The 19,007-nt window shown below is 48.0% G+C and overlaps 1 protein-coding gene across 2 annotated transcripts in view; it reads right to left on the bottom strand.

Moving 5' to 3' along the window:
* The window catches only part of PACC1 (proton activated chloride channel 1), a 41,740-nt gene that overhangs the window by 6,068 nt on the left and 16,665 nt on the right, over nucleotides 1-19,007 (bottom strand). For both annotated transcript variants that reach the window (XM_079761925.1, XM_079761924.1), the window contains exons 3-6: nucleotides 5,458-5,667; nucleotides 4,418-4,569; nucleotides 1,048-1,190; nucleotides 569-713 (exon numbers count right to left, since the gene is read on the bottom strand). In XM_079761925.1, the coding sequence (XP_079618051.1) occupies nucleotides 569-713; nucleotides 1,048-1,190; nucleotides 4,418-4,569; nucleotides 5,458-5,569 (552 nt within the window). In that variant the 5' untranslated portion in view covers nucleotides 5,570-5,667. The remainder of the gene's footprint in view (nucleotides 1-568; nucleotides 714-1,047; nucleotides 1,191-4,417; nucleotides 4,570-5,457; nucleotides 5,668-19,007) is intronic.

Genomic DNA, 19,007 nt, shown 5'->3' with positions numbered 1-19,007 from the left:
GGTTATAGGTCAATCCCAGGTTGGGGTGCCTTCAGAGGCAACCAATCAATGTTTCTCTCTCTCTCTCTCTCTCTCTCTCTCTCTCTCTCTCTCTCTCTCTCTCTCTCTCTCTCTCTTCTGCTCTCTAAAATCAACAGACATGTTTTGGAAAAAAATAACTTGCATAAAAGCAATGTATTTTATAAAAATAAATGATTTTTTTTTAGAAAGCCAGTATTTTACCCCTGCATCCCAATGGACCGTCATGCCCACGACACTCAAGAGCCACTGCATCCTCTCTTCCCTGCAAACACCCGACCCGCTAGGCGGCCGCCAGCCTCTCAGCGCTGGGCTTGCTCAGTGGCGTCGGGTGCTGGTCTCGGCACCCCGCAGGGCTCTCTGCTCCCGTGTTGTGCTGGGACTGGCTGTAACAGAGGGCGAGGCTTGGCACGGGCGCTGCCTACAGGACGCGTGAGCTCCTGCATGGTCCGCTCTCAGCCTCAGACCCCGCGCAGGGGCCCCTCCCTGGGGAGCTCCCCACCCACTGAGGCTGCACGACCAGCAGCCTGACCCGCCCAGCGCCACCGACCTCCTGCCGGAACTCCACTGCTTCCCGCCCGTCTTCCTCCTTGGTCTCCACCAGGGACATCTTGACCCAGGTCCGGAAGCCCCCGGAGAACTTCCAGCTGGAAGAGGCGCTCTCACAGGCCTGCATGAAGCCCACCCTGTCTGGGCTGAGGGCAGAGAAAGGTCCAAGTCATCAGGGTCCAACGCGGCCCCACGCGCTCCAGCCCCTGCTTCAACTGGTCTCCTTGCTGGCATCGCCAGGACGCTTCCCACCCGCCTCCTCCAAGCTCGGCTTCTGCGTTTCCAAATGGAGAGGGGGTGGCCGCCCACCTCAAGGCAGGGCCCGGTCCCTGAAGGCCCCGTGGGAGAAGGCTCCTCTGGGCTTCAGCAGTCCGGAGGGCCTGCTGGCCTGCTAGCCTCCGGCCTCCCCCCGCCCTGCGCCCCCCACCCCCACGGGGCTGTGCGAGGCTGGAGTGGACAGAGCGGAGCTGGGAAGGCCACCTGCGCAGGAACTCCTGGAAGGAGGAGAAGAGGAGGTAATCGATGGCGCTGAAGTCCTCGCTGCTCTGGTTCAGGCGGAACTGGAGGAAGACCAGCTCCCGCTTCTTCACTTCCCGCGGCCCCCGCACGATCAGGGCGGATTTCTGCGGAGACACAGAGGCCGGAACGTCAGCTGGGAGAGCTGCGCAGCCAGACTCTGGGGGGTCGGCCTGGAAAGCCCAGTGGCCCCAGGGCACCGCCGCCCGCTCCTGCGGTGCCGCGTGCCCTCTCCGCACGGCTCAGCTCTCGGTTGAGAAAGGAGAGGAACTCCCGTCTTCCATTCGGCCACTTTCCGGTTAGTCTGCTCATAATGTCATTGGCTTTATGAAGCTTTAAATTTGATGTGAAATCTGAAAATCTTTTTTTTTTAATGGCTTCTGGGTTTTGTTTGCTAAGGAAAACCAAAATTATATCACTATTCTATATTTCTTTATAGTATCTTTTTCTAACCTTTTTCACATTTAGGTAGTTTTGTATTGTGGGGTGAAATAGGGATCTGACTCCACTCCCCACACAATGGAGATGCAGGTTTGATGGCTGTGGGTCTCCCCGCGGTGACCTCGGACTGAGCGGGGCGCCTGCTCAGGCTGCTCACCCCCCAAACCTGGCTATTTTGTACATGTGCTCTTCTCGTGCACCTTAAAGCTAGCTTAAGTTCCATGGAAAATCAACTGGGACTTTTAACTGATGATACTGGATTGATAGATTAATTTGGGGGAAATCTCTTAACATCGACTTTTATAAAGGCTCTAAGATACTTGGAGAGGATCTAAGATACTGTGTCAGGCACCGAGAGACACTCGCTCCACACGCACTGTGCTTTTCAATCGTTGCTCTTACTTCCTGTCTACCTGATCTGTGAGCTTCTGAGAAGTGTCACACATGCTCTGGGGTCATGGTACTTTTTATTCTAAGAGGTTTCGCCTAAAATATACAACTGGGAGGCTGCTGTGCACGTGGTGATAGGTGGGTGACCGCTAAATCTTCTCCGCGAAGAGTGGCGGAGTTGAACCCTGATCCATATTAAACATCCCTCTTTCCGCCCTTTGCACCGGGAACTCCTTTTAACTGAGGTTAATACAGTCGCTCCACTTCTGGTTATGCAGCCTTCTCCCAAGATTTCTCTCTGCCCACCTGGCCCCTCTCAGCCTTCCCGCGTGGTAAGAGGCAGCAGAGGACGCTGACTGTCCTGTTTCCATTATCCGCTTCCTCCTGCAGACCTAGGACCGCTTCCCCATCCGCGACTCCCGCCGAGCACAGCCGCCTGCTGGCCCCACTCCCGGCCTCAGACGCGGCCACGAGACCAAGTTCCTGGAACGTGCAGTGACTCATGCCCCTCGGCGGGCGTCTTGCCCTCCACTTCTCACCTCTGGGGCCGGCGTGTGCACTCATGCCACGAGCCAGTGCTGACCACAGGACCAGGACAACGCCCAGGGGTGGCAGCGTGACCGACTCCTGCACACCCGGACTGACTGTCCCCAGAGCAAGACACAGACTTCTCTCTGGTCTCAGCCACCGTGTGCGTTTGGGCGTCTGCTCTTGTGCAGCGGCTCAGCCTAGGCTCTGACCGTTACGTAAACTGTTGTCTGGACCTGGAGTGCATGGTGACAACCACCTACAAAGGAGGCGTCAGCTTAACACACGGGCTCTGGAAGTCTGGCAGGCCGCGAGGAAACACCACAGGTCCTGCAGACCGACAAGGCCGAGCCCCCAACTGTGCCAGGCAAAGCAGCTGGTCAACAGTAACTAGATTAAACCGAGAGCACGAGAGACTAAAAAATAAATGAGAATCTGAAGACTGACAAGGGAGGACCAGGTGAGATCTGGGTCACTTCCACGTGGACGTGACGGCGCGCAAACAGCCAGAAGACCACACATTTCTCAAGACATCTCACCACAAGCGAAGGGGCAGAGGCAGGAGAGTGACAAGCCAACCACCTAGTCCAAGACCGTCCAGCCCACAGCCGCTCCCCTTCTGCAGCAGAAAGTGGGTGCCCAAAGCGGTGGAACCGGGGAGGGCATGCTTCTGGTGCCCACTCCAGCGACGGCCACAGAGGACACCGCCAGGCAGACCGCCCGGTGCACAAGGCCAGGGGCTGGCGAAGACACGGGCTCTCGCAGGTCCCACCCCAGGGCCTCATCACTGCCTCCAGCAGCTGTGCCTCCCATCCTTCCCTCCTGGGGGTCCTCCTGAGGCTCTGAGACCTGGGCGGGGCTACAGGCTGGGTTGGGGGCGGGGCTACAGGCTGGGTTGGGGGCGGGGCTACAGGCTGGGTTGGGGGCGGGGCTACAGGCTGGGTTGGGATGTGGGGCCTGGTGCTCAGGGCGGGGATGTCTCTCAGCAGAAGCCACACAGGAGGCCCAGCCCACAGGCTCCCCTGGCCGTCCTCCTGCGCCCTGTGCAGCCTGCTCCTGGGCCTCTCGGCATCTGCTCCAGGCACAGGCTTCCTCCCATCTGTTCTCGCTCCATCAATCTGACCGGACCTGCTGTTTCTGTTTCCCGTTCCTCAACATGTCTGCTCAACCGTGATACCCTTTCCTGGTTCACGGGGCTCCTGTGGATATTTTATTTTATTCTATTTTTTGCAGGAGTGGGAATCATTTCAGCAGGATTTTAGGAGGAAGCCTAGAATAACCATTAACGAAACTCATCCTCAGACCCACTCACGGCTCCCTACCACCCCGAAGCTTGCTTCTCTCATCCGGCCTTACGTCCATCACAGCGGCCCCTCCAGCAACACCCACTCCTGTACCTTCCCAGGGCCCAACACACACCCTGCTTCCGCCCTGCGAGTCTGGGCCAGGGTTCTTCTGCCTGAAAACCTTTCCTTCCTCTTGGCTCTGGAAAACCTGGCTCGGCCTGGCTCAGTCCTTTCTGAAACATGGACGTGGGATGCAAAAGGGAAGATGTGAGAAATACAAACTTCCCTGCCTTCACACTCCGTGCAGGCGCCGCCCCGGACCAGCGCTCCTGCTTACATTGGCTTATTTATTTCAAAATACAGATGCCCAGGCCCCGCGGCCTGGAATGATGAATCAGTTGGCCTCACAGGAATCTGGGAATCGACAATTTTCAAAAGCACCCTGGCAGTTTCCCCGAGCAGTCAGGTAGGGGACCCACTCCGCCTCGACACATGGCCCCCCCTGCAGCCCGTCCTCCCGGCAGGACAGAATCCCCCAGGTCACCTGACCGAGTGCAGGTGAGCCAGCCACAGCCACGACCCACGTGTCCTCTGTTCACCGGGGCCGAGGGCCCGCACCACCCCCCGGCAGAAAGAAGACGGGGCCCTCGGGTGCGGGGCCGAGAGCACGCTGCCCGCCCGAGACTCACCAGGGTTTGGTTGGAGAAAGGGTCGGTGTAGTTGATCCTCTGGGTGGTGCAGTTCACGTCTCCAGGCCGGCCCGGGCTCCTCAGAGGCGGGATGACCTCATAATGGTGCTTACAGCTGAGCAGCTGGGCCTGGCCGGGGTACAGGGCAATCCCTGGGGGCGCAAATGGAAAAGTGAAGGTCAGGAGGCACAGGCCCTGACCACACCCTAAAATCCTGTCCCATTCATTTGTTCACACCCACCATCAGCCTAAGTCCAGGACGCCCTGGTGACTGCAGGGGAGGGAGAAGGAAAAGGCTACAGAGGGAGGGAAGCCACGTCCTCTGCCCTCGGAAAGCCTCCTCTAATGAAGGCCACAGGCCTCCTCAGGGAGCCCTCCCGCGCCTGCGCCTGCGCCAGAACGCTGCTCTGTGCAGCTGAGGGGCCTCCGCGACTGGGCCTATCCCTGGGACCGGCACCCACCTGCGGAGTGAGTGGGAGGCCCCGGTGTGGGGCTCCCAGATCTCAGATTGTCTCTCATCTCCTGCTCTGCCTGGAGTTCCAGGTGTCCCCTCACCACCCCACCCCCCAAGGCTCCTCATTCGCGGATCCACTGAGGGTAGCTGTTCCAACCTCAGGGGCAGAAACACTGAGAGCGGCACACGCACCAGACCCAGCAGAGCACAGAGACCAGGGAAGCAGACACAGCAGCCCACAGATAGAGAGCAAAGCCAGGACAGCCTCCCCACTCACCTCTGCTGTGCTGAGCTCCTCCCAGACACACTCTCTCCCCACCCGTCAGAGCCCAGCAAACGGCTCCTTGCCACCCCGTTCTGCAGTGGCCACTCCAGGCTCTGCCTACCTCTCTCCCTGGCACAGGACACTCTCTACTGGGGCCAGCGGCAGCTCTCTGGGTGTGTACCCTACACCCAGACTGTGCTCAGACTCCTCCCCCTGCCCGTCGCACCCAGCACGGGGCTAGGAGTGCAGTGGCAGCTCAGGCAGTATTTGCAAACGGATGCCCCAGACTTGCGCCCGGACACCTGTCCCAGCAGGCTCTACCTGGGGCGTCGTAGAGATCCACTTCCTTATAAGACACAGACATGACGGGGTGCTTGAGCTTCTCGCGGAAGTCTGTGATGGTCTGGTAAACCAGGAAGACGGCCACGGCCATGAGCAGCAGGTAGATGAAGATGAGCAGGACCGAGAAGACGTTCTTCAGGCAGGCCTTGCTGAAGCGGATGCTGCTGGAGGCAGACTCGCTGTCGAGGGCTGAAGGACAACAGCACACGTGACCCAGAGGGCAGGGACAGTGTGGCCGGGGAAGCCGGCAACCCCCAGGCCCCTTACCTGCTTTAGCAAGGGGGCAAGGTCCCTGCACACCCCACCTCCCCACCTCAGCCTCCACCGACAATCGTAACGCACGGCCCGTGGCCTCCACCCTGAAGCACAGCCTGAGCACTCTGCTCCCCTCGCTGGCTCCCAACTCGTCCTTCAGGTTCCGGGTTAGAAAGGCATTTCCTCCAGGAAGCCTTCCCTGACTGACCCCCTAACTTTACTTGGGCTCCCCTTCCTCAGTGCTCTCAGAGCACCCATTTTCCCCTATCATCACTCTGCAGTGCATCAGGCCACAAAACAAGGCTTAATAAATTTAATAAGACTGAAATCATATCAAGCATCTTATCAGATCAAAATAGCATGAAACTAGAAATCAATTATAAGAAAACTAAAAAACACACATAAATAACATGCTACTACACAACAAATGGGTTAACAATGAGATCAAGGAAGAAATCAAAAGATAACTTGAGACAAATGAAAATGAAAACATAATGGCCAAGAAATCTATAGGCCACAGCCAAAACGATTCATAGGAAGGAGGGAAATTCATAGCAATGCAGGCCTACCTCAGGTAACAAGAAAAATCCAACTAAACAATCTAATCTTAAACCTAAAGGAACTAGAAAATGAAGAACAAAGTCTAAAGTGAGTGGAAGGAAGAAAATAATAAAGATCACAGTGGAAATAAACGAAAGCCTTACAAAATAATAGAAAGGATAAATGAAATCAGAAACTGGTTCTTTGAAAAAATAAACAAAATTAATAAACCTTTAGTTACTCATTAGAAGAAAAAAAAAAGGGCCCAAATAACTAAAATCAGAAAGAGGACGAGTGACAATCTATATCAGAGAAATACACAGGATCACAAGGAAATACTACAAACAATTACAGGCCAACAAACTGGACAACCTAGAAGAAATGGATAAATTTCTAAAAACTGAATCGGAGGAAACAAAAAATTGAACAGGTCATTAGCTACTAACCATATCAAATCAGTAACCAAAAAACTCACAACAAGCAAAAGTCCAGGAGCACATGGCTTCACAGGTGATTTTTACCAAACATTCAAAAAATAATTAATACCTATCCTGCTCAAGCTACTTCAGAAAACTGAAGAGGGAAAGACTCCTAAACTCATTTGAGAAGGCCAGCATTGCCCTGATAACACTACCAAAGAAAGACACTACAAAAAAAGAAAATTCTAGGCCAATACCCCTGATGATAGTCTTTAACAATATATTAGCAAACTGAATTCATCAATAAGTAAAAAAGATCATATACCACAATTAAGTGGGATTTATTCCCAAGATACAAGGTTGGTTCAATATCCACAAATCAATTAATGTGATACACCACATAAACAAAATGAAATATATTCGTCATATGATCATATCAGTAGATTTAGAAAAAGCATTTAACAAAATTCAACATCCATTTATGATTAAAAAAAAATAGGACTACATCAAAATAAAAAGTTTCTGTATAGCAAAACCATCAACACAACAAAAAGACAACCTACTAAACGGGAGAAGATATTCACTAATGATATATCCGATAGGGGGTTAATATCCAAACTATATAAGGAACTCATACAACTTATCACCAAAAAGACAAACAATCTAATTTAAAAAAGGACAGAGGACCTAAATAGACATTTCTCCAAAAAGGGCATACAGACGGTCAACAAATACATGAAAAGGTACTCAACATCACTAAGCAGCAGAGCAATATAAGTTAAAGCCACAATGAGATATCACCTCATACATGTCAGAATGGCTATCACCAATAAATCACCAAACAATAAGTGTTGGCGAAAATGAGGAGAAAAGGAAACCCGCATGCACTGTTAGTGGGATGCAAGTTGGTGCAGCCAGTATAGAAGTTCCTCAAAAAATTAAAAATAGAACTGCCACATGACCCAGCAATTCCACTTCTGGGCATTTATCCGAAGAAATCCAAAACACTAATTTGAAAAGATATATGCATTCCCATGTTCACTGTAGAATTATTTACAATAGCCAACATATGGAAGAAACCTAAGAAACCAATGACAGACAACTGGATAAAGAAGTGGTACATACATATAAATAATGGAATATTATTCAGCCATAGAAAAGAATGAAATTTTACACTCTTACAACACGCATGGACCTAGAGGGTATTATGCTAAGTGAAATAAGTCAGACAGAGAAAAACAAATACCATATGATTTTACTTATATGTGGAATCTAAAAAACAAAATAAATGAAGAAACAAGACTCATAAAAAACAAAATGGGAGGAGTGGGGGGGGGGACTGGGTGAAAAAGGTGAGGGGATTAAGAAGTACAAATTGATAATTATAAAACAGTCACAGGGATGTAAAGTATAGCATAGGAAATATAGTCAATAATACTGTGATAACTATGTATGGTGTTAGGTGGGTACTACACTTACTGGAGGGTTCACTTTGTAAGTTATAAATGTCTAATCACTATGCTGTACACCTGAAATTAGTATAATATTGAATGTCAACTGTAATTGAAAAATTTAAAAAAAAACAACCAATGTTTGGGACAATAAACACTCGTAAAGATGTATGTACCTCTATGTTTACTGCAGCATTATTTACAACCAGAGGCCCGGTGCACAAAAATTCGTGCACTGAGGGGGGGCGTCCCCTCAGCCCGGCCTGCCCCCTCTCACAGTCCGGGAGCCCTCAGGGGATGTCCTACTGACAGCTTAGGCCCGCTCCCCTTTGCGGGAGGCAACCTGGCTGATCAGGGGAAGGCGCTGCCCCCATCACCCCGCTGCTGCTGCCACTGCCGGCCGCGGCAGCTGCCTGAGCCCCAGGCCTCGCAGCCACCGGGGCTCACGGCTGCCTGAGCCCACGGCTGCCTGAGCCCCAGGCCTCGCAGCCGCAGTGGCTTTGTCTGGATGGACGTCTGGAAGACGTCTGCCCTAATTAGCATATTACCCTTTTATTAGTATAGATTATTAGTATAGATAGCCAAGACATGGAAACAGCCTTAATGTCCTTTGACAAATAATATATGACACATACACTGAGTGGCCAGATTATTATGATCTTTGAACGCATAATAATTCGGCCACTCAGTGTATATCCTATATAATAAAAGGCTAATATGCAAATTGTCCCCTCGACCAGGAGTTCGACCAGCAGGCAGGCCTACCAACCGCCCATATCCTCTCGCCCTGGCCAGGCTGGTCGGACCCCACTCATGCACGAATTCATGTACCAGGCCTCTAATACACACACACACACACACACACACACACACACACACACACACAGAGGCCAGATTATTATGTGTTCAGAGATCATAATAATCTGGCCACTCAGTGTATATACCATGGACTACTACGCAGTCATAAAAAAAAAAAGTGTTTCCATTTGCAACAACATGAGTGGATCTTGGCCCTGGCTGAGTAGCTCAGTTAGCTAGAGTGTCATCCTGATACACCAACATTGCAGGTTCGATCCCCGATCCCCAGTCAGAGCACATACAAGAATCAACCAATGAATGCATAAATAAGTGGAACAAAAATCAATATTTCTTTCTCTTTCTCTCTCTCTCCACCCCTCCTCTTCCCCCCTACTTCTCTCTCTCTCTCTCTCTCTCTCTCTCTCTCTCTCTCTCTCTCAATAAAATAAAATAAAATAAAATAAAATAAAATAAATTTTTAAAGACATACACACATGGATGGATCTTGAGAGTTTTATGCTAAGTGAAATAAGTCAGAAGGAAAAGGACACAAACTGCCTGACTCCACTCCTATGTGGAATATAAAAACAAAAAGGAAACGTGCAAAGAAAAAAGCAAACTCACAGACCCGGACAACAGAAGGGTGGTTACCAGAGGGGCAGGGAGTTGGAACGAGGACAAGGGTAAAGGAGGTGAAATACGTGGTGACTTCGGGAGGCGAACATGCAATACTGTATACAGATGTCATACTATCAAGTTGTATACCTGGAATTTATATAATGTTATTAACCAATGTTACCCCAATGAATTTAACTTGAAATATAAGCTTTAAATACCAAGATATTGAAGTATTTGTCATAATTATTTCATGTTACTTTATTTAAAAGCACAAAAGCAGGATCAGCACAGAACTACTGACGTGTCCTAGGCTGGTGGAGACAAGGAAATCGTCCATTCTATAGTTCTACCAACACGCATTGAGCACCAACGCTATATGCAAGACACTGTACTAGGTGCTTTGGGGAGATCCCGAGAGACCAGGATTGGTGGTCTGTGCTACAGCTGCTACAGAATTCTGAGGGATGTGAAGATGTGAAAGGCGAGGCTTCCTTTTCTCAGAAGAAAGAATGGAGAGCACGTGGAGAAAGGCAGAGATCAGCAAAGGCTTTGTGGAGGAGGTCACATGGCGTTGTGAATTTGAGGAAGAAGTAATGTGGGTGTTCATTATTCACTAATGTTCTGATCGGAAAGACCAGAAATCTAGCCCAGTGGTTAAAACCATGAGATGTAGCCCTAGCTGGCTTGGCTCAGTGGATAGAGTGTTGGCCTGCAGGCTGAAGGGTCCTGGGTTCGATTCCGGTCAAGGGCACATGCCCAGGTTGTGGGCTTGATCCCATTAGGGGGCGTGCAGGAGGCAGCCGATCAATGATTCTCTCTCATCATTGATGTTTCTCTCTTCCTCTCCCTTCCTCTCTGAAATCAATACAAATATATATTTTTTTAAAAACAACACACACACCATGAAATGTAGAGTCAGAGTGATTTGGGTTCCAGCTCTGCTACTAACTATTCTGTGATCCCAGGATAAGTTACTTAATGCTCCTAAGCCTCACTTTCTTCATGTGAAAGGAAATAATCATTTCAATGTTATAGGATGCCTAAGAGAAGTATATAAGAGAATGTTGCAAAATGCATTACAGTACAGAGTGCCTGCTCAATGGATTAGTTATTGAAAAAACAGAAAAGTACCTTCCACACCATAAAAAAAGAAGCCCTCAATGATGAAGCTAGCACAAATGAAGACCATGGCACTACAACCTCTTAATAATAAAGAATTAGAAAAAATAAAATGGAGGTGGGGCAGAATACAGTGTCTTTCACATAGTAGGCATGTAATGATTCCATATCTGTTAAATGAATGAATAACCCAAATAATAGAACAACTAAGTCTTGCAATGCTAGACTTTAACCTGTCAGAGAACGCCAGTGCACTTCAGGCATGTAAAACTATACACAAATTGGTGTGCCTTGCTATTTCTGGCAAAATGCCTTAGAAAGTTTTTACTTTACACAGGAGTGCAAAGTCCCAGACATGTCTGTGAGGCTCCTTCAGGCCGTAAGGAACAGGCTACTGTAGGCAAGGATGTTTCCTCTACAGCTGCCACGAAGTCAGGAACCAGCACGCTCCAAGAAAACCCCTTGGGCAGCTGAGGGCTAAGCCACCAAGGTACGCAGCGGCTCTAGTTCTACAAAAGGAATTCAGCAACTCTCTTTTCAACTTCAAATTGATTTCAGAGAAGAGAGAGAGAGAGAGAAACATCGATGGCGAGAGAGAATTATCCATTGGGTGCCTCCTGCAGGGCATGTGCTCTGACCAGGAATTGAACCGTGACCTCCTGGTTCATAGATCGACACTCAACCACTGACCCACACCGGCCGGGCTCAACTTCACTTGTGTCTGATTCTACTTCTGCTGCTTCTTAGCAGGGACTGTGTCAATTTCTGCTCCTTCATGGCTTTGCTATCTGCCTTCTCTGCATGTTTCTCTCATGACCCTGCTCCACTTCACTGAGTCCCTCCTCCATGAGTCTTCCATTCAGATCTCCTCCCCGAGTATCCAGTACAGGGTGCCCTGTTAGACATGTCACAGACACGACCCCCCTTCATTGCCCAGTCCACAGATGGCTTCGCTTAGCCAGGGGCTGACCGGTTACATGTAGCTGGGCTACAGGACCCAAAGTACGGTGGTCTGAGCACAGGGACCTCCCACAGCTGTTTTGTTTGGAAGGCACCCCCAGCTCCCATGGTTCATGTGGGACCAAGGATTCGAATCAAAACAGGGCACATTCACTGCCATGAGCTGCTCATAACTGTACTGCAACAGGTACCAGGTTGCTACATTCTAATGGGGTGAAAAGATCACAAAACAAAACTGAAAGAACTCAAAACAAAAACCGATTTGGTGCATAACATCTGAATAGAATTGTTAAGAGTCAGTAGGGAACTAAAAGGCCATCTGGTCCAAACTCCCTCCTGTGCGGTGATCTAGGTCCCACAGCCGTCACTGGCACAATCAGACCGAGAGTCCTGGAGTCCTGACTCCTAGTCAGTGCTTTCCACAATGACAGAGTGCGCGTCAGTACTGACGATCCAGTTACGCATTACGATAAAAGACCACCTGACTGAAAGACTACCCTGCACCCCAAGCACAACTCTGAGACATTTGTAAGGCAGGCTGCCTGCTACCTCCCGCTGAACCACACAGTGAAGAGGAACAATGATGGGCATTTGTGGGCAAGATCCACCCTGTCATAAGCCAGATAAACATGACTTGAAGTACTCTAACTTCGGTGAGGGAAAGAAATGGATCTCTCCCCACATGTTCTTGAAAACTCTAAGAATCTAAGGCACAAAAAGGTCATGTGACAATTGCATCACTTGGATTCATTTGTTTTGGACAAATTACTCTCGTGGAGACACTGGCCAAGAGTCTCCTCTGTCTCACTTTACAGAAGCCAAGTTTAGCTTCTCTGCAGGCTTTTCCTTGACCCACCAATTCGCATGTAATGTAAATAAAAACTGTAATACTCTTTATCATCCATATGTGCTGTGTCATTCCAATTCTGAAACTAGACACTACTGCATTTTTCCATTAAAAAAAGAGATGCTGGCTATTTGACAAAATGTTCCATGCACTCTGCAGTCTGAAAGGCAAACCCTGGCTTTTTTGTGGCAAGCTGATGAATGTATTTTAAAAGTAAATATCCTGCCCTAGCCGGTTTGGCTCAGTGGATAGAGCATCAGCCTGCTGACTGAAGGATCCTGGGTTCAATTCCGATCAAGGGCATTAAAAAAAAAAAAGTAAATTACTTCCCAACAGCAAGATGGTGGTGGGGCGGGTGGAAGTTACACTCCCCTCCTCCCTGGACCATGTCAGAGTCATGGCTCAAGTACTGAAAAATCCACCTCAATAACTATGAAGACTAGCTGAGCAGAAGCCTCATAACCGAGGGTGCACAGAGGAGCCCGCGTCAGACCGGCAGGAAAGGCAGGCCCACAAAAGGCTGGCCCCGCACCCACGTGCTGCGGTTGAGAATCCAGAGGATTCCCTCTGGAGGAGCCAGGGCCTCAGCCCCAGGCCAGGACCCTTAGCCAGAGCACTAAAGCCAGAAAAAAAGCCCACAAAATATCTGGCTACGGAAATCAGCAGGGGTTCCGGCTGCCCTGGTGAGAAGGGTACCGCTCTCTTAGGGGCCATGGCACTCCCTGGGGCTCTGCAGGGGGATGGCAGCTGGAGTGGACCAGACTGAGGAAGACAGAGTGGAGTGGCTGCGGGTAGAGGGTGTGAGTGACAACAGCAAGTGTCCCTGTGCTAGGTGCCACGCAGGGACGCCACCTTGGCTGAGTGGAGCATTCCCCTCCATTCATCAGCCTGGGGAGTGGCAAACAGCCCCTCGCTGCCCCTCCTGGAAGCCCCGCCCCGCCAGGATGGCACCTGGTGGTGCGGTCTGTCTCTGCCTCCAGCCTGGAGCCCTGGTGCAGACTTTATTGAGGAGCTCCCGAGGACGCGCGGGCAAACTGGAGGAGTGCCAGAGGCACAGGGAGGGAGGGAGAGAGTTGTGCAGCTATTGGGCAAAGCCATTTCCCCTTCCCACGCCTGATCAGTGGCACTGTCGCTGTGTGGAGCCTTCTCTCTTCATGGTCAAAGCCTGGTCTGTTTTAGCCTAGTGAAATCTGCAGGTCCCACTCCGCCTCAAAGGTCCACAGGTCCCAGGTGGGCGGCAGCTAGCACTGGTGTACCCTGAACTTCCGCAGAGTGGCCTCAGACCCAGCACTGGCACTGAGTTTGACTCTCTATCAACCTGGTGAACATCACTTCCCACTACCTAGTGACTCACTGAGAACCTATCTCGTGCAACTCAAACACAAGAGGCTCTTCCGGTGACTGAGCCGAGCAGGCAGCCAGCAGGCGAAGACAGATTTCAGGGGGTTTGGGGCCTATTACTGACCTGTCCCTGGCCTCAGTGCTGGTGGAAGCCAGTCTTGGTACACAGCTTGGACCCTTCATGCCCCTCGGCAGAAGCAGCCACAAATTGTAGACGGCTTGGTAGATCCAGACAGGTAGCCCAGGGTCAGTTACAGGCATCGGACACTGACCGGCACCAGAGTCCCTCCCAAGAGGCTCCAGAACTAACAAACTGGTGGCAGGCCTTGGACCACATCAGAGCACGATCCAATCAGCTCCACAAGCAGCACACCCAGAGGGAGATCTCGGCAGACACCAGACCCTAGTGGGGAGCATTCTGCTTAATGGGGTCAGCCCTTCACAGCAGCTCATACACTGTGATTGTAGTCAATCCTCAGTCAGTTGCCCTGAAGGTCAGCTCTACACACAGATGACCCAACAGCAATCAAGACTCAACAACAGGAGGGGTCACAGAACCCACCCAGGGGACATTCCTGAAGCACCTAAAGCAGGTGATTAGGGAGATCATGCCATTGAGCCCAAAGGCCACCTTACCAAGACTGAAAGGCACAGCAGATCTCCATAATATACAGAAACAAATACAGAGAGGCAGCCAAAATGGGAAATAACAATAAACATCCTATCTAATAATAGACAAATATGCAAATTGACCGCACCTTCGCTACACCCAAGCCACGCCCACCAGTCAATCAGGACGAATATGCAAATTACCCCAACAAATATGGCGGCTAATTTGCATATCAAGACAGCGTTGAAAGAAGCCAAGAGCTGCAGAAGGGAGTAAAGCTTCGAAGAAGCAAGCAAGCCGGGGGGAGGAGAAGGGAGGAGCGAAGGCAGGGCCGGGGGCGAAGGGAAAAGCAGGCAGGCTGGCGGAGAAGGCGGGGCGGGCGACAAGGGAGGAGCGGAGGCGGGGTAGAGTGCAGCAGGAAATCCTATTGCAGGATTTTTCCTGCAACGGGAACGCTAGTGCCCCAAATAAAAGAACAGGAGAAATCCCAAGGGAAAAAAAAGAAAAGGAGACAGACAATATGTCAAACACAGAGTTCAAAACTTAGTGGAAGAATGGATGCACTCAGTGAGAACTTAAACACAGAGATAGTAAGCATAAAAAAGGGCACAGAAAACATAAAAAAGAACAGTCAGAAATGAATACACTGGAAGGACTATACAGCAGATTAGATGAAATAGGATCAAATCAGTGATTTGGAAGACAAGGTAGCAGAAAGCATTAATCAGGGCAAGGGGGGAATTTTTTTTTTTTAATAAACAAAAATGAGGATAGTTTAAGGGACCTCTGGGACAACATAAGCATAACAACATCCATATCATAGAAATACCAGAAGAAGAAGAAATTGTAAAGAAATGGGGAAAAAATACTTTATTCAAAGGGAAACAACAACAAAAAGCTGGAGTAGCAATATTTATATCAGACAAAACAGACTTTAAAACCAAGGCTAAGAGACAAAGAATGGCATTACATAACGATAAAGGGAGCAATCCAACAAGAGAATATAACCCTTGTAAACATTTATGCACCCAGCATAGGAGCACCTAATATATAAAGCAAATATTGATGGACTTAAAGGGAGAGAAAGACATAGTAGGAAACTTTAACACCCTATAACATCAATGGTTAGATCTTCCAGACAGAAAATCAACAAGGAAACAGTGGGCTTGAATGACACATTAGACCAGATGGCTTAATTGATACTTTCACAGCATTTCACCCCAGAGCAGCAGGATATACATTCTTTTCAAGGGCAGCCCTTGCTGGAGGAGGGCTGGTTTGCACATATACATTTCCAGGATAGACTACATGTTAGGACACAAAATAAGTCAAAATAAATATAAGAAGACTGAAATCATATCAAGCTTCTTCTCTGACCATAATGGTATGGAACTAGAGATCAATTACAAGAAGAAAACTGAAAAACACACAAACACACGGAGGCTAAATAACAGGTGACTAAACAATGAATGGCTTATCAATGAGATCAAGGAAGAATTCAAGGTACCCTGAGACAAATAAAAATGAAAATACAACAACCCAAAATCTATAGGACACAGGGACAGAGTCCTAAGAGGAAAATTCATAGCAATATAGGCCTACCTAAAGTAACCAGAAAAATCTCTTATAAACAATCTAACCTTACACCTAAAGGAACTAGAAAAAGAAGAAAACACAAAGCTCAACGTCAGTAGAAGGAAATAATTAGGATCAAAAAGGAAATAAACAAAATAGAATCTAAAAAAAAAAAAAAAGCAGATTCTTTGAAAAGAAAAACAAGATTGATAAACCTTTACTCAGACTCATTAAGAAAAAGAGAGGATCCAAATAAATAAAATCAGAATGAAAGTGGAAAAGTAACAACTGACACCAGAGAAATACAAAGAATTATAAGAAAATACTAATTGCCAACAAACTGGTTAATCTGGAAAAATTGGATAAATTTCTAGAAATATATAATCTTCCAAGACTGAGTCAAGAAGAAACTGGAAATCTGAACAGACTGATTATAACCCATGAAATTGAAGCAGTACTTAAAAAAAAAAACAACCAAAAACTCCCAACAAACGAAAGTCCTGGACTGGATGTCTTAATAGGTAAATTTTAACAAACATTCAAAAAAAGACTTAACACCTATCCTTCTCAAACTACTCCAAAAAATTCAAGAGGAGGGAAGACTCCCAAGCTCATTTTATGAGACCAGCATTATCCTGATTCCAAAACCAGATAAAGACACTACAAAGAAAGAAAATTATCGGCCAGTATCCCTGATGAATATAGATGCAATAATCCTCAACAAAATATTAGCAAACAGCCCTAGCTGGTTTGGCTCCGTGGATAGAGCATAGGCCTGTGGACTGAAGGGTCCCAGGTTTGATTTCAGTCAAGGGCACATGTCCAGGTTTCGGGCTCGATCCATGCAAGAGGCAGCTGATCAATGATTCTCTCTCATCATTGATGTTTCTATCTCCCTCTCCTTTCCTATCCGAAATCAATAAAAAATATATTTTTTAAAAATATTAGCAAACAGAATTCAGCAATCCTATCTAATAAAGAGGGAATGTGGTAATTGACCCTCACGCCGTCACAAAGATGGCGGCACCTACAGTCAATAAGGAGGGAATATGCTAATTGCTGCCCCGCCCTCAAAGATGGCAGCGCCCACAGCCAATAAGGAGGGAATATGCTAATCGACTGTCCCGCCCTTAAAGATGGCGGCACCTGCAGCCAATAAGGAGGGAATATGCTAATTGACTGCCACACCCTCAAAGATGGTGGCACCCACAGCCAATAAGGAGGGAATAATGCTAAATGACTGTCACTCACTCAAAGATGGCGGCGCCCACAGCCACAAGATGGCGGTGCCCAGTGCCTTCAGCCCCGCTGGGGCGGCAGGTACACGGTAAGGCTGGGCCCACCCCCAGGCAGGCCCGGCCGCTCAGCGCACCTGCCTCCTGAGTCCTCCAGTCCCCTCAGCCCCCCAGCCACCCAGGGCTGGCCCTAGGCGCAGGCAAGCCTCGGATGGTGGCTGCCCAGCCGCCCAGGGCCACCCGAGGCTCAGGTAACCAGGGCCGGCCGAGGCTTGCACTGCCAGCAGTGGCAGCAGCAGAGGTGTGATGGGGCGTCACCTTCCCCTGATCGCCGGGTCACCTCCCGCCCCTGAGGGCTCCAAGACTGTGAGAGTGGGCAGGCCGGGCTAAGGGACCCCCTTCCAGTGCATGAATTTGCATGCACCGGGCCTCTAGTACATTATAAAGTTCATATATCATGGACAAATGGGATTTATTTTGGGGATTCAAGGATGGTTAAATATCCACAAATCAATTAAGGTGATACACCAAACAAAATGAAAGATAAAATTATATGATCATATCAATAGATGCAGAAAAAGCATTTGACAATCCAGCACCTATTTGGGATAAAAACTCTCAGCAAAGTGGGAATAGAGGGAACATACCTCAACATAATAAAGGCCATATATGACAAACCCATAGCTGATATCATATTCAAAGGGGAAAAACTAAAAGCGTTTCCCTTAAGATCAGGAACAAGACAGAGATGTCCACTTTCACCACTCCTATTCAACACAGCACTGGAAGTCCTAACCACAGCAATCAGACAAGAAGAAGAAATAATAGGTATACAAATTAGAAAGAGGTAAAACTGTCATTATTTGTAGATGACATGATACTGTATATAGAGAACCCTAAATATTCCAACAAAAACAACTAGAATAAATGAATTCAGTAAAATAGCATGATACTAAATAAATATTCAGAAATGGGTTGCATTTTATAATGAACTAACAGAAACATAAACTAAGAAAACAATCATCACATTTACATTAAATACCTAGGAAGAAATTTAATCAAGGAGGTAAAAGACCTATACTCAGAAAATTATAAGAAAGAAATCGAAGGAGATAATAAATGGAAGCTGATAACAAGTTCATGGATACGAAGAATTAACATAATTAAAATGTCCACACTACCCAAAGCAATTTATAGATTCAACGCAATTCCTATGAAAATACCGATGGCATTTTTCACAGAAGTAAAACAAATACCGTATTTTCCGGCGTATAAGACGACTGGGCGTATAGAAGATTTTCCTGGGTTAAAAAGTTGTCTTATATGCCGGAAAATATGTAACCCAAAAATGTGTGTGGAAACACAAAAGACTCAGAATAGCAATTTGAAAACAACAACAATGAAGAAGGAGGTATCACACTACCTGATATCAAACTATATTACAAGGCTATAATAATTAAAAACAGCACGGTACTGGCATAAAAACAGACACAGATCAATGGAACAGAATAGAGAGCCCAGAGATAAACCCCTATATGGTTAATTAATCTTTGACAAAGGAAGAGAGAACATATAATAAAAACAGTCTATTCAATAAATGGTAATGGGAAAATCGGACAGATAAATGCAAAAAAATGAAACTAGACCGCCTTTTTACATCATATACAAGAATAAACTCAAAACAGATTAAAGACTTAAATGTAAGGTCTGAAACCATAAAACTCCTAATGGAAAACTTAGGCAGTAAAATCTCAGACATTA

Source organism: Cnephaeus nilssonii, assembly GCF_951640355.1.
Source record: "Cnephaeus nilssonii genome assembly, chromosome: 21".
Classification (NCBI taxonomy): Eukaryota; Metazoa; Chordata; class Mammalia; order Chiroptera; family Vespertilionidae; genus Cnephaeus; species Cnephaeus nilssonii.
Note: the sequence above shows the minus strand (reverse complement) of the source record. Positions and strands in the feature narration are given on the sequence as shown.